Here is an 18,864-nt window from a genome sequence, read left to right on the forward strand (position 1 = left end):
TAGGAAAAAAAATCCTACCGTAAACAAAGTAAAAGACAAATGGAAAAATAGGGGGTAGAGGTAGGCAAATATTATAAACAGCACAGAGAAATACAAATCTTTCCTAAACGAATGCAAAGGTGTTACTCATAGTGAAAGGTGCATTAAAACCACAATACAAGACACCTATTGGCAAAGCTGTTTTAACCTGCCAATGAGCAGTGCCAGCCACGGTGCAGAAGGCGGGCAAACTGGTCCTCCCCACGGCAGGAAGTTGTTACTTTCCACCCAAATGTACAAGAGCCAAGAATTAAATCACATGCCCAGGGTGATAAAGCAGAAAGCGTGTGGCCAGGATTTGAACCCAGGCCGACTCCTGGGCTGAGTCTCCTGGTCTTCTTTTCCTAAAACCAAATCCTATTCAGAGCTCTCTGCTCTGGTGAGCAGTCGGGTACAAAACCCACCACGAGGAGGACAGAAGGGTGGGCACCTCGGCGCTCAGAGTTGCTCAATCAAGAGGCACAGAGCTTTAATTTGCAAAGCAACGTGTATTGCACTAATGAAGCCTATAGGCTCGGCTCACTAGTTTCTTCGCTCAATCAGCAGCAGATCATTTATCAAGCACTTTCTGGGCTCCCGGGACTGACCTTGCAGGGGAGGGGAAGAGAAAATAGTAAGGGGGGGTCCACTTGCTTCCGTGGCCTGGCTTCCAGAGGCCGCGGTGTTCCCGGGATCCTGGCTCCTGCCGCTTCCACCTGTGGGGACCCTTCGGATTGCACTGGCCTCACTCAGATGATCAAAAGGAATCTGCCTTCTTTAAAAAAATGTGGTAAAATATACAAAGCATAAAAATCACCATTTTAACCATTTTTCCATGAACAGGTCAGTGGCTTTTAGCCGCCGCCACCCAGCTCCAGAGCGTTCGCATCTTCCACTGGGGTTCGAGAGGGACTGTCCGACTCCTCCGAACCTCAGGTTGGAATTGATCCCATATGTTGAAAGTGAGGCCCAGTGAAGGCTCTTGTGTCACGGGGTGGGAGATTCCTTCATGAATAGATTAATACCCTCCCCGGGGGGCGGGAGGGAGTTGTTAGTTCTTGTGAGAGCCGGTTGTTCAAGAGCCTGCACCTGCTCCCTTGCTTCCTCTCCCCATGCGATCTGAGCACACACAGGCTCCCCTGCTCCTCCCCATGAGTGGAAGCAGCTGAGGCCTCCCCAGGAGCGGACACTGGCATCGTGCTCCCTGCACAGCCTGCAGAGGCCTGAGCCATCTCTTTCCTTCAGAAATTACCCAGCCTCGGGTATTCCTTTATAGCAACACAAAGAGACTAAGACATATTCCCAGATGGAAACTGTGCCCGTTAAACATGAGCTCCCAGTCCCCACCCAGCCCCTGGCAGCCGCCGGAATTTGACTGCTCTAGGGACCTCACGAGTGGGATCACACTGTATTCGTCTTTCTGTGACTGGCTTCTTTCACTTAGTCTAATGTCTTCAAGGCTCCTCCATGTTGTAGCATGTCAGGATTTCCTTTTAAGAGACAAGGCCTCACTCTTGCCTAGGCTGGGGTGCAGTGGTGGGACTATAGCTCATGGTAAGCTTGAACTCCTGGGCTCAAAGGATCCTCCCAACTCAGCCTCCTGAATAGCTAGGACTATCCTGCCTTTCAAAGGCTGAATAATATTCCACCGTCTGTATTTACCATGTTTTGTTTGTCCACTCACCCACAGATGGACAGATCCATCTTTTGGCCAGAGAATAATGCTGCTGCTAAGAATATGGGTGTTGAAATACCTCTTTTGAGATCTTGTTTTCAAGTGTTTGGGGTATACACCCAGAAGAGGTATTGCTGGGTCATACGGTACTTTTATTTATTTTTAGGATTTGCTATACTGCTCTCTGCAGCGCCTGCACCATTTGACATTCTCACCAACATGCATGGAGGGTCCGATTTCTCCACATCCTCACCAACTCCTGCAATTGTTTTCTTCATGGTAGTCACCTCGTGGGTGGGAGATGTTACTGCAATGTCTTGGCTCTGTCCCCCAGGCTGGAGTGAGATGTTGCCATCATAGCTCACAGCAGCCTTGACCTCCTGGGTTCAAGCCATCCTCCTGCCTCAGCCTCCTGAGTAGCTGGGACTACAGGCACGTGCTACCATGCTCGGCTGATTTTTTATTTTTTGTAGAAACAAGGTCTTCCTATATTGCCCAGGCTGGTTTCAAACTTCTGGGCTCCAAGTGAGCCTCCTGCCTCAGCCTCCCAAACAGCTGGGATTACAGGTGTGAGCCACCGTGCCCAGCCTCCATGTGGTTTTGATTTGCATTTCCCTAGTGATAGGTGGTGCTGGGATTCCTTTCTCCTGCTCATTGTCCATCTATGTGTCTTCTTTGAAACATCTATTCAAATCCTTTACTTGTTTTTAAACTGTTGTTTGGCTGTAGTTCCTTACATATTATGGACATTATCCCCCATCAGACATGACTTGCAGATATTTTTTCCCACTCTCTAGGTTGCCTTTTCGTTGTTATATCCTTCAATGCTGTTTTTTATGACATCCAACTTACCTATTATTTTTTTTTAGAATGGTGTACCACTCTGTTGCCCAGGCTGGAGTGCAGTGGAGTGATCTCGGCTCACTGCAACCTCTGCCTTCCAGGTTCAAGCAATTCTTGTGCCTCAGCCTCCCAAGTAGCTGAGTTTACAGGCACCTGCCGCCACGCCTGGTTAATTTTTGTATTTTTAGTAGAGACGGGTTTCGCCATGTTGGCCAGGCTGCTCTCGAACTCCTGACCTCAAGTGATCTGCCTGCCTCGGCCTCCCAAAGTGCTGGGATTGCTGGGATTACAGGCCTGAGCCACTCACACCGGCCCAACTTACCTATTTTTACTTTTGCTGTCTGTGCTTTTACTTCCACATCTAAGAAATCATTGCCGAATCACGAATGTCATGAAAGCGTCAATGTCATGAAGCTTTCCCTGTTTACTTCTAAGAGTTTTATAGACTTAGGTTTTGTGTTTAGGTCTTTAATCTATTTTGAGTTAATTATTCTGTCTGGTGAAAGGTAAGGGACCAACATCACTCTCCTGCACGTATCACTCCCAGTGCCGTGTGCTGAAGATAATCTCCGTATTTAAAGGCCAGCTGATTAGCAACCTTAATTCCGTCTGCTACCTAATTCTCCTTTGCCACGCAGGGTAACATCGTCACAGGTTCTGGGGATTAGGATCCAGCATCTTTGGGAGGTGAGGGTGATTGGGCCCGGTGGGACTCACATGCATCTCATTCACACACTGACTCAGGAGAACACAGCTGCCCTTTGAACAAGGCTGTGAACTGTGAGCGTCAACTTATACACATTTTTTTCAAACAAACACATCAAAAATACAGTATTCAGGCTGGGCATAGTGGCTTACACTTGTAATCCCAGCACTTTGGGAGGCTGAGGCAGGAGGGTGGCTTGAGGCCAGGAGTTCAAGACCAGGCTGGGTAACATAGTGAGATGCCGTCTCTACAAAGACTTAAAAAAAAAAAATTAGCCAGGCATGGAGGGTGTGCACCTGAGGTCCCAGATGCTCAGAAGGCTGAGGTGGGAAATTGCTTGAGTGAGGGAGGTTGAAGCTGCTGTGAGCTATGATGGAGCCACTGCACTGCACTCCAGCCTGAGTGGCAGAGTGTCAGCCTGTCACAAAAACAACAAATATAGTATTCACAGAATGCAAAACCTGCACACGCAAGGCCCGCTTTTCATAGACGTGGCTTCTGCAGGGCACTGGGGACTTGAGTCGGTGCAGATTTGGGTACAGGAGGAAGGGAGGAACTGAAACCAATGCCCTGCACGTGCCGCGGGACGACACTATTTCTATGTAATAGCAGGAGGTGTAATTCACAGAAAATACTGACAAACATTAAATCGAGAGATGGCTTATGTGGGGGAAAACTGACGCCTCATAAATGACAACTGGACTGTCTCAAATGCTTTGTAATCGAAGCAGCACTATTATGACAATGACACGAGGTAGGAAAAAAAAGAATCATATCACACCACATAGAATTCTCTGACTACATTGCTGTCTGTGTGCATTTTCACAATCATCATCAAAAGCAGAGCTCGCCGTCCCATGGGAGGTTAAACGAGTGAGAAGAAATAACCAGAGGGAATATGGGAGAAAACACAGGCCTGAGGGGCCGGGCGCGGTGGCTCACGCCTGTAATCCAGCACCGTGGGAGGCCGAGCCAGTAGATCACTTGAGGCCAGGAGTTCAAGACCAGCCTGGCCAATATGGTGAAACCCTGTCTCTACTACAAATACAAAAATTAGCTGGGTGTAGTGGCAGGCGCCTGTAATCCCAGCTACTCGGGAGGCTGAGGCAGGAGAATTGCTTGAACTCGGGAGGCGGAGGGTGCAGTGAGCCGAGACTGTGCCACTGCACTCCAGCTTGAGACAAGAGAGTGAGATTCTGTCTCAAAAAAACATAGGACTAAGGTGAGGAGAGAATCCTAATGTTTCAGGCAAAATAAGTCAAAATTATTAAAATGTATTGTTACCTTTTGTTAAGATATATTCAGTGTGCTCCATCAGACTGTGAAGGTATATCCTGGCAATATATCTCAAGTTCAAGAAGGTGGTGGCTCTAGTAGGCATCTGACTAGAGAGAGAGGTTAATTTTTTTATCCTGACTTTCAGATGAAGAAATTGGAGCTGAAGGTCAGCTAGGCAGGGGTCAAAAACCGTGCCCAGTCCATGCAGGCCCCGGCGTGGAGGACACAACAGGGAGAGCTTTCCCTGAGAGGAGGCCCCTGGCCAGTCCTGAGCCGGGTTCTCAGATCTCCTTGTTCTCCTTTCAGAACTTCCTCTTCTCCTTGGTTAGAATTAAACACAGTGGTGGAGGCCGGGCGCGGCGACTCATGCCTGTAATCCCAGCACTGTGGAAGGCGGAAGCAGGAAGATCACCTGAGGTCGTAAGTTTGAGACCAGCCTGACCAACATGGCGAAACCCTGTCTCTACTAAAAATACAAAAATTAGCCAGGCGTGGTGGTGCATGCTTGTAGTCCCAGCTACACGGAGGTGGAGGCAGAACTGCTTGAACCTGGGAGGTGGAGGTTGCAGTGAGGAGATTGTGCCACAGTACTCCAGCCTGGGCGACAGCGAGACTCTGTCTCAAAAAAAATAAACTGATGAGAAAAATTAAACACAGTGGTGGCATCACTGATTTCTTGTGTCAGCTTCTGTTGAGAGCAAATTCTGAGGTGTGTGAGAAATCACACTGTTTAGTGAGTGGCGGCGAGGAATACCTAGTCAACCCCGCAAAGCAGAAAACCGCTTACAGGATTATAAAGCAGTAACCAATACGAATGTCTCACACCAGATGAATCAGTTCTCTGAACACTGCATATGTGACTCTTTCCTTTGTTCTCTCTAAAGAGCGCTTTCTAGATTGTCTTTAACCTATTCTAAACATACAACAGGTGCCTGGTTAGTTTACCTTGAACCAATAAAACAACACAGAGCATCGGCTTGTAAAACTTGTCACTGGAAGGTAGAGAGTAAGTATGTGGATCAGAGTCTGCTCTGGGCTCTCAGCTGGAAATGCTGTGAGACCCCTGGTGCTCCGCTCTGAACCCACCTTTTGCTTTCTATCTCTATGCCTGTTTCTTAATTCCTTCAGCGCTGTCTGGGTTGGGGTCTCCATGGCTGAGCTGGCCTTGGCAAGCTTTCCCAGGGCTAAGCCATCTCTTACTCAACACTTCCCCTCCAAGGCCCAGCACGAAGTACATGCCAGTTAATACCATGTCAACCCCTCTGAACATCTTGGGTTGAAGAGGCATAAGAGGGCAGCTCTTCCAGGAGCGAAGTGAGCACTCTCCATTCTGTGCCCACATCTGAGTGCCCGAAGTGGCCAGCAGTGGCTGCAGTGGCTCCCTATGTGACAAAATTATTTCCCATGTCTGGGCGTCAAGAGAGAAAAGCACGTCCACCTCCTGCACTCCCTCCTCCAGAGGGCTGAGACCAAGCTGCTGCCTGGCAAGCCAGCTCCCAGGCTGTTCCTCAGGCCAGAGGGGACCTAGGGAGTGAATCCAACCTTGAGACAGAAGGTACAGTGAGCTGACATTAGAACAACCACATCTAGGACAGGCACAGCGACTCACGCCTGTAATCCCAGCACTTTGGGGGGCTGAGGCGGGAGAATCATTTGAGGTCAGAAGTTCTAGACCAGCCTGGGTAACATGGTGAAACTCCAACCCTACTAAAAATACAAAAAGTAGCCAGGTGTAGTAGCAGGCGCCTGTAGTCCCAGCTACTCGGGAGGCTGAGGTGCGAGGATCTCCTGAGCCGGGGGTGCCCAGGTTGCATGAGCTGAGATCACACCAATGCACTCCAGCATCGGTGACAGAGCAAGATCCTGTCTCAAAAAAAAAAACAAACAAACAACCCCAACCACATGTTAAATGAAAGCGGCTAAGATTCAGGTGGTTGGCTACAGGTCCACAAGCTGCCGGGCCATGCTCGGCCACCAACAGAACAGAAACATAGACCCACTCAAGATGGGTCCCGCTCTGGGTTGAGTCCCTGCCATGCTCACCTGCAGTTGGCACAGGCAGAGCCAGACTGAGCAGAGGGTGGGCCAGCAGGGGTCCTTTCTGCACGACCCCCTCCCTCCGTCACAGCGTCCTCCAGCCCGACTGTGTCGCCTACCCTGCTGGGCCTTTCCCCTGGTTCAAAGCCTCCTTTCTTCAGGACCTAGCTCCCTGCAGGCAGCTGCAATGTCACCCAGCAGACAGGCCCCATGTGGGAGAGGCCTCACTGTGCGGGCTCCGACCCTGTAATGCAGGACCCACAGCAGCACAGTCGTGGGAGGAGAGCGGGGCGCTCTCACGTTCGGATCCTGTGAGCAGAACTGGTACAGGCGCTGCCTACTAAACCAGAGACAGGTAAGGGGATGGCCCAAGGGAGGAGGCAGTGCCCCGGGGGTCCATCACCACCCAGGCTGGAAGAGGTAGCAGGCATGTCACACAGCCCGAAAGCTCCCTGGGAGAGTGCCTGATGGGCAGCAGGTGTGAGCTGGAACCCAGCTCCCCAGCACCCCGAGCGCCCTGAGTGCCGCTGTTCCCCTCAGACTTTAACTTCCAGTGCCTCTGAGCTAAACGAGACTGGGAGCAAAATCGCCCTCATGATTTGAGAACTGTAATTCAGAAATGACTTTTGTTTTGTTTGAGATGGAGTCTCGCTCTGTTGCCAGGCTGGAGTGCAGTGGCGTGATCTTGGCTCACTGCAAACTCTGCCTCCCAGGTTCAAGCGATTCTTCTGTCTCGGCCTCTCCAGTAGCTGGGATTACAGGCACGTGCCACCACACCTAATTTTTGTAATTTTAGAGACGGGGTTTCACCATGTTGGCCAGGATGGTCTGGATCTCCTGACCTCGTGATCCACCTGCCCTGGCCTCCCTAAGTGCTGGGATGAGAGGCGTGAGCCCCGCGCCAGCCCAGAAATGCCTTTTAAGCACAGAATGTTTTATTTTGCCTGGAACCTTTGTGCAAAAAACTGGATGATCTGCGAGAGTAAATAGATCACACTTCAGAAGCAGCACCTTTTAAGGAACACTGAAAGGGAAGGCGCAGCAGGGTCTAAACCCGGAACGGAATGTGCGATGCACAGGACATCAGGAGGGCCTCTGCCAGCCCAGGTCTGGGATGCGGGGCGCAGGGCGCAGCTTCCACTGCAGAACGGGGTGACCAGAGACCAAGGCAAGTGGATCAAAAAAAGTTTATTCTGAATTCTTTAATTAAAAAAATCATACCTATGAGGTGTGCTACAGGAATTCTGACAGTAAGTTGCATATAAAACCCGACCTCACTACTCATCGTGGTAAAGCAAGGATGATGAGAAATGCACCTCAGGAGCAAAAACACGCGCTTCACGAGCGCTCTGCGACCCAAGCCCCGAGACATTTCCACGTGACCTTCCGGAAAGACACACTGCCCACCTGACGGCACGACGGGACTGGTCCAGCCTCCTGGCAACTCAGGAAGGAGGTGAGTTTTCCACAAAGTGAGTGCCCACAAATGCCAGGACAGCAGTGTCTCGGAACTGGGGGGGGCCACGAGAGGAACACTAACTTATCTGCACTTCACACTGTCTAGCCTTCAACTGATCAAACGCTACCGTAATTGAACAGGATATTTTGGCAAAAATACTCCACCCCCACTGATGGGAGGAGTGTTCTGGCGGCTCACAGCAGAGCAGGTAGTGCCTTTCCTCCCAAGGCAGAGAGGCTGTGCTGCGACATGGCACATGGACCGCCCCAGGCTGCCTGGTGGCCCAGAGACCATCTGGGTGACGGTCAAGCATCAGCCTGTATGAAAAGCCGGGGCAGATGCAGACCTCACCTGCACCGTGAGTCCCGATCCAGAGACAAGCGGGGCAGGGAGGATTTCCAGGACTCAGTGACACTGTGCGGTGGAGGCAGGAGGTGCTCCCAGCAGCCCTCCTGGTAACCTGGGTATCAGGGGATGGGCACAGGAGAAAAACCAGGGTCTCCGCTAGCAGTCGCCTGATCCTGCGGGCTGTCACGGCATGACACAGACAGGATTTCCCATCTGGCGTGGCAGCTCCTGTGCTCTGGGTGACTTAGTTCCGTGGTAACTTCCATCAGACCCGCCCCTCTCCTGTCAAACACCGAGACTCTAGAGCAGCCACCTGGTCTGGGACAGTGGTTCCCGCCCGCCACAGGGCCAACCTGAGGTCTCATGCTTGTCCTGGGAGGTCCTGACCGCACTTGACGGGCATGAGGGCGACATGCACTCAAGAGAATGTGAGCTCCCTGAAGCTGCCACGTGTGACGGTCAATTTGGCCAGAAAAAAAAAAAAGATGCATAAAACCAATGACCAAAGTCCTCCTAAAGAACGTGATTATAATATATTAGCAAATTCTGTGGCATAAACATTTTCAAAAGCATCAGCAAAAGTATTAAATATAAAAGCAATGTGTATATTCCCCTCCCCACCTTCCAGGAAAACAACAACAACAACAACAACAACAACAACAAAAGAAAAGAAGAAACCCAAAACCTAAGAACCAATGAAGGCCTGATCTGTGGTGTGAGGACCCGGGGCGCAGCTCCGGGGGGTGGGGCCGGCCCTACTGCCGCAGCTCCACGTAGTTGGCTGGGAAGAGCCCGTACCGGCCCTTGCACACCCCACGCCACCAGCCATCATCAATCATCTCGATGTTGGTGATGATGTCGTCGGGGTCAAACGAGATCTCATCATCGCCCGCTGCGGGGGAAGAACACAGAGAAAGATGCTGAGTACAAGCGTTTCCTGGCCTGCTGGAAAAAAAAGCACGCGACCTGGAGTGAGCTCCCAGGCAGCCTGCTCAGAGGAGACGCCAGCACCGCGGAGGCTCCTACTGCCTCTCCTGGGCCGCCATGAGCCGAGAGACTACAAAGACACACAGAGCCCTTCACACAGAACACCAGCCCACCCAGACCCCTTCCTCAGGAGCAGGTTTCCACCACATCACTCCACCCCCGCCCGCCCTCCCGTCCCTTCTCTCCCTGGCAGACTCATCTGTGGAGGGGGCAGGGAGAAAGGCTGTCCAAGGTCACGGGAGTGTGAAGGGATGGGCGGGGATGCCCAGAGAGAAGCCCAAGGTGATGGCTGAGATGGGAATGGAGGGCGAGAGCCAGGTGATGAGACGCCAGACACACTGACGTGCGTGCATGTGAACGCACAGGTGCCGAGACGCCAGACACACTGACGTGCGTGCACGCAAATGCACGTGTGCAGAAGGGACTGAACTCGGACGGCCAGTGCTCACTGGTGGTAGAAGCTCATGGTAGAAGGCCAGCTTTCGTGCTGACAGAAGGAAATGGGAAGTGCTTGGAGGCAGCGCCCGGGGTTCTGGGGAATCCCACGCCACCCGTAAGATGCTTATCAACTGCAGAGGGGTGGTGGTGACTTTGTGGACAGAGGGACAGGTGGATGCCACGCCTAGCAGAGAGCTCCACCACGTGGTCTCCACGACCTCACCGCCACCAGAGCATGGCTCAGCCGGGCCCTGAGGAAACACGGGGCGGGCGGATGAGGCCACCGCAGAACTGAGGCTGCTCTTAAACCGCAAAGGCTGCAAAAGGAACTCAGGAATGAGCGGGCCACATGAGGAGCTGGTGGCCAGGGTAGGACAGGCAGGAAAGTGGTCTCGAACATCAAAGGCATCTGTATGGCCCCCTCACCTCGAGGGTGAGGCATCCCTGTGGGACAGCGTCCTTGGCTTGGGAAACATGCTGAAGTCTTTGGGAGGGGCAGGCACCCCTGAAGCTCTCCCAGGATTCCAAGAATACTAAGGATAGCGGGGCTGTGTGTGCAGAGATGGAATCGGGTGAGGGACATGAGTGTTCTTGGTAGTACGCCTGCAACTTTTCTATACCTCTGAAATCATCTCAAATAAATTATTCCTAAAAGTCAAAACAATGCTGGAGAAGCGATTCTCAGGCAACAAGCAGAGGCGGGCGCCGCCACCCGGGCCTCCCCTCCGAGCGCAAGCCGCTCACCAGCCTGGTAGTCGTACAGGGCGACGGCTGTGATCCCCAGGTCATGCTCGTACTCGTCATAGGTGCTGTCCTCTAAAAGAAAGCCAGGACAGAGCTGAGCAACAGCAAGTCCCACACCAGTCCCAGCATTCTCAAGCTTAGACGACACTTTCTAAGATTTTGTCCCAAGGACACAGGATGGTAGCCGAAGTCCTCCCTTCCTCTGCTCCTGCCCACCAGTCCCCAGCACAACGGGGATCTTCCTGGGACCCAGTACAGGAGCTGCCGCCCCAAATGTATCTAGATAACTTCTCAGACGGGACAGGAAGACCCTGCAAGCAAGTGAAAAAACCCAGGCTCCTTGCAAGGACACCACAGGCAGGGGAGGGTGTCCCAGGAGCTTCCCACCCTGGGAAGGGCGCTGCAGGTGGGGCGCCAGTACCTGCAGGATAGCGGCCCGGGACCTCTGCGCTCTCGTAGACAGCCTCTGCGGCGTAGGCCAGGCCCTGCTGGCTGCCGGCCTCTCGGTAGTCAGCGGCCTCCAGGCTATATACGGGCTCCGGATCTGGCCCGCTCACAGGACCTCTGTAGTTCATCTCTGCCTTGAAGGAGGCCGCGTCCTGGGGAAGGAAGGGTCACACGCACATGGCACGGGGCCCCTGCTGGCTTCTAGAGAGCAGCAGCCGCACTGCCACAGCCAGCAGAAACCCATGGGCCATCTCATTCTCAGCCCCAGCCAAGACTGAGAAACAGACCCAGGAGAGGAAGGCCAGGCCGGCCAGCATGCTCACCATGGCGGTGAGTGCTGGAAGGACCATGCATTTCCTTCCGGATGGTCCGGTCCTCACCCCTGTAACACTCCCCAGTCCTGCAGTGACCACACGCCCCTGCCTGTGCTGTTGCCTGGGGGAAGCGCCTGTCTTTGTTGGGTTAATTTGGCTGATTTCTTTGTTTAGGCCTCCATCTCCAAGGCCACACAAGGCACCCTTGGGCTGAGTGGCCACCCTCCTGCCCTGTGCTGCCCGGCCCTGGTCCTGCCTGACCGCAGCTTCACCACACGGCTCCAGAGCAGCCGAGCCTGCAGACGGGGCTCTGCCCTGAACAAATCCTCTTTGCAGAGTCCTGTAAGGGCATCACCAAACAATCACATTCAGCTACAAAGGTGCGCAGTGGAACGCCTCTATTCATAACCGTTACTCCAGCTTCTCATCAATGGTGGCTTTAATCAACGTTTCTGACCAGGGTCCACCTGATGTCACCAGCAGTAAGTGACAGAAAGCAAGGCAGACAGCTCAGAACCGTGCACCCAGGAGCTCTGGTAAGAGCCGGTGGCCGAGAGCTGGCTCACCAGAGTAACTAGGCAGGGAGAGCAACTCCACTCTCAGCGCAGGCACCAGGAACCAACCACCAAGGGCTGAGCTGTGTGTGGGAGGGGCAGGCCGCCGGAGCTTTCTCATGGCAGATAGCCCTGGCCGCCAAGGGGAGGATCTAGAGGGGGCCAATGCCTGACAAGCTGCAAGCCTTGGCCCACTGCATCCCTCAGGTCCTAGCAGTAAGGGCAGAAGGCAGCAGCAGCAGCAGCACAGCCGAGGAGGGACAGTCGGGTGGAGATGAGGCCACGGCCAACAAGGCCCAGGTTCCAGACCCTGCCCGCCTCCAGGGCTCTCTATGGGCTCCTGAACTGCCACGGACTGGAGTGTGCGCCCCTGTAACTCACTGGCTCCTGGGTGAGGATACATGAATCCACAGACCAGGATGATGGCCACAGGATGGAGAAGGGGCAGGGCCAAGGCCAGGAGAGGTGGTGGTTAGCACAGAGGTGCTGGCAGGGAGGAGACCCGAAGTCAGAGTCAGGTGGGGCATCGACAGGCAGCTCGGTAACTCAGGGATGAGGACTCGTGAGGGGTCAGCAGTACAGGGAGAGCCGGAGAGCAAGTCTGCAGACACACTTGGGAGGGGCTGCAAGGCGGGAGACCTGAATGGGGCAGGCATAGAAGGCAGATCGCTCAGAAGGCAGGAGCTCAGTGCCAAGGGAGGGCAGCGGCATCCAGCACAGCAGAAAGTGGGGTGAAGACCCCCCCATCTGATTATCTGGCAGCAGGTGACCCCAGCGGGGACTGCGGTGAAGTGGCCAGATGGTAGCAGGCTGCAGAGGGGTGAGAGGACAGCACAGGGGCCTGCACAACTGTCCCAACAGCACTGGGGCAAGTTGCCCACCCCCAGGCAATGCTGGCCCACCCCGATCCGGCCCGGATCACAGCCATGCACTGCTGCCGGCCTCAAGGGCTTCCTCCTCTACACAAACAGGACCTGGTCTCTGGCAGTTAAGTCAAGCCAGTTCAGACACCAACCTCATAGATGGGGCTTGTAGGCAGCCTCTCCTCAGCCGGCTGAGGTGGGGGCGATGAAGGGGGCGTCTGTGTTTTGGCTCTGGCTTGCTCCTGTGAAAACAAACAGCAATCAGAATGCTGCCATGCAGCTCTGCATTGTCACACCTGCCATGTTTCAAAAGATTGCGCCCAAGCTCTAGACACGCTCTGGGGGAAGGAGCGGAAAATACCCACACCAAGGCTGAGCCGGAGCACCAAGTCTCAGATCCCTCAGCACCTAGGCCCAAGGCTGAGCCGGAGCACCGAGCCTCAGATCTGTCAGCGCCCAGGCCCAAGGCTGAGCTGAAGCACCAAGCCTCAGATCCCGTCAGCACCCAGGCACAAGGCTGAGCCAGAGCCCCAAGCCTCAGATCCCATCAGCACCCAGGCAGGATCCGAGGGGCAACTGTGCTCTGAGGCTGAGATCACACAGCCAGTGACATGACAGTGCCAGGACTGGGACACGGCTCATGTCTCACCCACACGCGATTAGACAAGTTAGGCAGATTTGGGAGCCTGAGTTGATGCTGCAATGGGCTGAGACTTTGGGGACCTTAAAATGGGCTGAGTGTGTCTGCATATGGGATGGACATGAATCTTTAGGGGCTAAAGGATGAACTGGGGTAGAATAATGGCCTCTCAAAGCTGCTGACATCCCATCCCTCAGATCCCATGGGGAGGGACTCTGTGTGTGATGAAACTACGGGTTCTGTGAGGGGGGAGATCTCTGGACTGTCTGGGTGGACCCAATATAATCAAAGGTCCCTCGAGGAGCAGGGCAGGAGCGTGAGAACAGACAGGGGCGGTGACGATGAAAGCAGAGGCTGGAGATGGAAGGATGGGGCCGCGGGGCCGCCAGGAGGAACACAGCCTGCTGACATCTGAGGACTTCTGGCTTCCAGAGCTGTAGACACTAGCGGTGTGCTGTCTGTGTGGTGGTGGCTATGGCAGTAACAGGAAACTCACTGACAGCCTACGGGCTCCAGCGCCGGACGCTGAGTCTGAGGGTGAGGTGGCAGGCACAGGCACACTGGCTAGGGAGCCACCCGGACAGGATCTGAACCCCGTGTGTCCACTCCAAACCTCCTCCTTCCTCTGCCTCTGCAGGCCGCCTCACTCTAACGGGAACAATGGTGGTGCTGTCTTGTTTTGTTGAAGAAAAAACCACCCCTGGTCTTGAGATCCTCGCACGGTTTCTGTCATCTATGGCCTTGCCTGACCCCAACAGGACAGTTGTAAATTCCCACGTTACCTGGTGCCATCCACAGGTTAAACACATGAAGTACCATGTGCTGTGTGGCCCCGCAGCGGCGGGGCCTGGGGTAGGCAGAAGCCCAGGCTTCCAGACAGGCTGGCAGAGGCCCCAGATGCTAAGCCACGCTTGGTAACTACACACACACATCTGTAGGCCCCAGGCTCTATTCACAGCCCCCAAATCCAGCTGAGCACAAGGAAATTCCTTGCTGGCGGCAAGCCACCCAGGCTAGACCCAAAGCACCCAGAGACAGGCTTGAGCTCTGCCCCCGCCAGGGGTGCACTTCTGGCATCTTCCTCTGGGGGCGCTTCTCCGCAGCCCAGGGGCCTGGGTGAGTGGGGGGCTGTGTGGCTGAGCAGAAGCAGGGTCCAGACAACAAGTGCCTCTGTACAGAGTTCCCTCCAAACCCCAAAACTCCACCTGGGAAAGGAGGGGCTTCTGGAGGGGGAGGAGTGAGAAGATTCAGGCTGACATCTGGACAGGAGCTCCATAGAGGAGGAAGCCAACATGACTCTGCTGTCAGCTCGGGGACAAAGGGCAGGGCAGCTGGCGGGTCCTGGGGCTGGGCCAGCAAGGCCAGGGTGGGGCTAGCTGGCTGCCTGGAGCATCAGAGACTCAGCTTATATGTGGCTGCGAGTTACAAGTGCCTTAAAGGAGGGCCTTAAAGGAGAGTTAAGCATGCCTTCCAAGGAAAACCTGGCCTGAGCAAGAAAGAACAGACCCTGCCCAGGCCCCAGAGCCCTCAATCCCCTCAGCTCTGATCCGAGAGAGAGCGCAGTCCAGCCGACTCCTTGCCGCTCACCTCCAGCTTCCTCCTGGCCTCTTCCTGCTCCTGCCGCTCCTTGGCCATCCGCTGAGCTCTCTCTGCTTCCGCCTTCCGCCGGTCCTCCTGCTCTTTCTCCTTAGCAAGGTTTTCAAAGTTAGCTCTGATGTTACTTGTTTTGCTGGTCACTACAGAGGAAGGAGGGAGGATGTGTGGCTTCAGCACACCAAAAACACGGCTCCTGGACAAGAGCCCCACACCAGGCGACCTCCCCAGAACCGGTCATCCCCCTGACCCCCGTGGAGGGAAAGGTTCTTGCAGCTGCAGGCTCAGCCCACTGGCCTGGAGCCAGCACTGGGCGCCTGCCGCAGGGCACTGAGCACCTGGTGCGACTGGCGATCCCCGTAAGCTTGGCACCAGGAAGATCTCTAAACAAGACGGCATCTTCACTGCCACACTCACAATCTTCAATAAAAACAGCCAATTTCCCTTAAAGACGTGAGACCTTGATAAAACAGTTAAAGGTACCAATGTATACTGAAATTGATGTATACTGAATATAGTAAATCTCAACCACTGAGTATATTTTTTGATATTCTGTGTGACAAAAATGGACCAGAGGGCAGTGGCTCATGCCTGTAATTCCACACTTTGGGAGGCTGAGGCAGGAGGACTGCCTGAGCCCAGCAGTTTGAGACCAGCCTGGGAAACGTAGTGAGATCCCAGATCTATTAAAAATAATAATAAAAACTTAAGTCGAAAGCGGGGAAGACACATGAGCCACCCCTGCTGGGTTCAGGACTGTGGGGGCTGTCGCTCGTCTCAAGGTACACAGATACAACTGTTAGGGCTGCAAGGTGACTGTTCTCTCATGGAATAGCGTTTTCTCCTGAAATAACAACTGACAGACAACTGCGGTCATGCAAAGCTGGGTATCTGGCAGCAGTTTTCTCCCAAGTGAATGAACTAAGCCTACTGTGTCAGGAGAAATTACTGTAGTGTTTGTCACCAATGGGAAAACGCCAGCTTTCAAGTAAAAGAATCTTGAAAAATGGGAAGCTGCCACACAAACATGACAATTTCCACTTAGCCTCTGCCGATGAGGTTGACGATGACAGCAAGTGTGATTTTTTTGGTACTGTATAATGAGAAAAGTGTCCCCAACTGGAAGATGAGCCTAACTCAAGAGATCCAGCACCTTCCAAATCACCATCACACAGTGCTGCCCAAGCACGCTGGGGAAGAGAGCCCTTCACGGGGCCAAAGGAGCCGGCCTGCAGGAACACTACCATCTGCCAAGCCTGGGCGGCACCGCAGGACACCCTCACTGCCCTCGAGGCTACAGACGCCCCTCCCTTTCCCAGCTGCCTTCCTAGGTAATTCCACATGTTCTCCCTAAACAACGTAACATCGACAGACTGCAGAGGCAGATGTGAGAACGCAGCCATCCTCTATTAAGGAGATTCACAAAAACCAACCCATGCCACTCTTCTAAGTGCTCGCATTATAGACACGAGCCACTGTGCACAGCTCATTTCATTATTATTTTTTGAGAAGGAGTTTTGCTCTTATCACCCTGGCTGCAGTGCAGTAGTACAATCTTGGCTCACTGCAACCTCCACCTCCTGGGTTCAAGCAATTCTCCTGTCTCAGCCTCCTGAGTAGCTGGGATTACAGGCACACGCCACCACGCCCAGCTAATTTTTATATTTTTAGTAGAGACAGGGTTACATCATGTTGGCCAGGCTGGTCTGAAACTCCTGACCTCAGGTGATCCATCCGCCTTGACCTCCCAAAGTGCTGGGATTATAGCCGTGAGCTACTGCGCCTGGACCTAGTTTTATTATTTTTAAGTGAATTGATTTATAACTTTCCAATGGGTGTGGTGGCTCATGCCTGTAATCCCAGCACTTTGGGAGGCTGAGGCAGGTGGATCACTTGAGCACAGGGGTTCAAGACCAGGTTTCTCTTTTAGTGAGACCTCATCTCTACTAAAAATAAAAAAATTAACTGGGCACGGTGGCATGCGCTTATAGTTCCAGCTACTTGGAGGCTGAGGTAAGAGGACTGCTGGAGCCCAGGAGACTGAGGCTGCAGTCCTGTCTGGATGACACAGCAAGACCCTGTCTCAAAAAAGATAAATAAATAAAACATTCCTCTAATTTCTAATATAGTCAGCGTCATCAAATACATCAGCGTCTTGGGGGTTCTCACTAGAAGCCAAAGTGTCAAAGTGTCCTGGGCCCTCGAACTCCGAGAACTGTGGATCCACGGCCCCCCAGGCAGGCAGTGGTGGCTCTCTGCATCCTGGGTTAAACTTAGCACTTACTTTCATGTATAATATTCCCAAACTACCTGATTCTCCCAGGCATGGCCCACCTATGACTCCATCGTGTGCCCAGCACAGAGAAGGCAGGTTTTGAGCTACCTCGTCAAGGGCCCAAGAACCAGCAGCGGAGACAATGTCTGCTGTCACCTGCACACAGACATCATGACATCCTCCTCCTGTCACAGCTGCGACCGAGTGGTGCAGGGAGCTGGGCAGGCCCCAGCTGCTCCTGGAAGCTGGACCCTTGTGATGTGCACTTAACCCCCCTCCTTGCTTTGGGAAGAGCACCTCGAAACGGACCCCACAGAAAGAGCTGTACACCACGCTTTGTCTGAAAGGTAACTCTAAACCTCTGCAGGAGAAACAGGATCTTCATCAAAAGGATAATCTCCCAAAAATATGCAGCAACAACCACGCTTTCTACTAGTGGTGCATCTGCTCCTGGCTCTTTCACAACTGTCCCTCCCCTTAGTGTTTTCCTGGGAAACCACACGGTGCTCCTGGGATCAGCCGGGACTCACCAGCTTCAACAGGTACTGTCTTCTGGTAGGCAGAGGACACCTGGGCGACATCCTCAAAGGTTGACGCATTCTGTGGAGACAGGAAGTGGGTGTCAGGAAAGCACTTTTCACTTTCCTCCATGCCCTGTGACGGCTCCTACCAGATGCAAATACCTCCCCCAGATCTTCCCAAAGGCCCAGGACATAGTCCAGAGCACTCATCGTGGCCTCTCGGTTTTGCACGTTATCTGAGGCATGAAAAATATTACCAACCACATTTGCAGGTGATCATGAGTCAGCATTAGCATAAGAAATGTATCTCCATCTGCTCTATCATAAACCAATTCTGGGATCAGCTTCAAGCCTTTCCCACCCTCCCTCGCCACCCAGAGGTGTGACCATTTACAGGAAGAAGATGCTGGGGACACACGCAAGCCTCGGGTGGCCCGTCCTCCACACTTCCCAGTGGTGCAATCACACCTTTCTGGTTTGTAGGGGACGCAACTCTGGTCTGAGCAAACGATGGCGATGACTCTTAAGTGCTGACTCGGGCACAGACTGGCAGGGCTCGTGGAGACCAGCGGCCGTGCCCAGGTTCACTGCAGGTTTCACCACCTCTGATGAGAACCCCTGAGGCTCAGAAGCCACCAGAGTCCCCACCCCACGGCCCCTTTCTGCCCAGCACCTCCTGCTCGCCCCTCCTTCCTCGGACCCTGCTCCTTCCTCCTGTCGGTCAGCTCCAGGGTCCACTCCACATCCCCTGAGCCGCTCACACCTGTTCAAAGGCAAGGCCATTGGCCTTACTGGGTCCCGTCACCCACCAGAACCACTGGAGACATCGCCTCGCCCTCAGGGGACGACCTCAGTTCACAGCCTGGGTTGTAGCCCCAATGCCACCATATAGTGGGACCCGGGCAGTTACGTCACCCTCTCTAAGTCTGGGGCTCAACTGCACAGCAAACCAAGAGAGAGAAGCCCCACCCCCTCCTGGATTAAAGACAAGAACCCCAAAGGCAGCACCCCCATGCTGCCTCCCCATGTGCTCACAAGCGGTCACCGCCAAACCATCAATGCTGACCACAGACACCCACAGCACAGGCAGCCCCTCAGGTTGCAGCTTCAAACCCACAACCTGT

The 18,864-nt window shown here is 53.7% G+C and overlaps 1 protein-coding gene across 6 annotated transcripts in view; it reads right to left on the minus strand.

Annotated features, from left to right (window-relative positions):
• Window positions 1–7,730: 7,730 nt before the first annotated feature.
• Window positions 7,731–18,864, minus strand: part of CTTN (cortactin) — a 37,494-nt gene continuing 26,360 nt past the window's right edge. For all 6 annotated transcript variants that reach the window (XM_021669725.2, XM_064370313.1, XM_064370312.1 and 3 more), the window contains 6 exons: window positions 17,750–17,819; window positions 14,939–15,087; window positions 12,864–12,953; window positions 10,955–11,132; window positions 10,534–10,605; window positions 7,731–9,256 (listed from right to left, as the gene is read on the minus strand). In XM_021669725.2, the coding sequence (XP_021525400.2) occupies window positions 9,120–9,256; window positions 10,534–10,605; window positions 10,955–11,132; window positions 12,864–12,953; window positions 14,939–15,087; window positions 17,750–17,819 (696 nt within the window). In that variant the 3' untranslated portion in view covers window positions 7,731–9,119. The remainder of the gene's footprint in view (window positions 9,257–10,533; window positions 10,606–10,954; window positions 11,133–12,863; window positions 12,954–14,938; window positions 15,088–17,749; window positions 17,820–18,864) is intronic.

The sequence above is a fragment of the Aotus nancymaae genome, unplaced genomic scaffold, assembly GCF_030222135.1.
Source record: "Aotus nancymaae isolate 86718 unplaced genomic scaffold, 86718_ANA_hifiasm-v0.15.2.pri h1tg000106l, whole genome shotgun sequence".
Lineage (NCBI taxonomy): Eukaryota > Metazoa > Chordata > Mammalia > Primates > Aotidae > Aotus > Aotus nancymaae.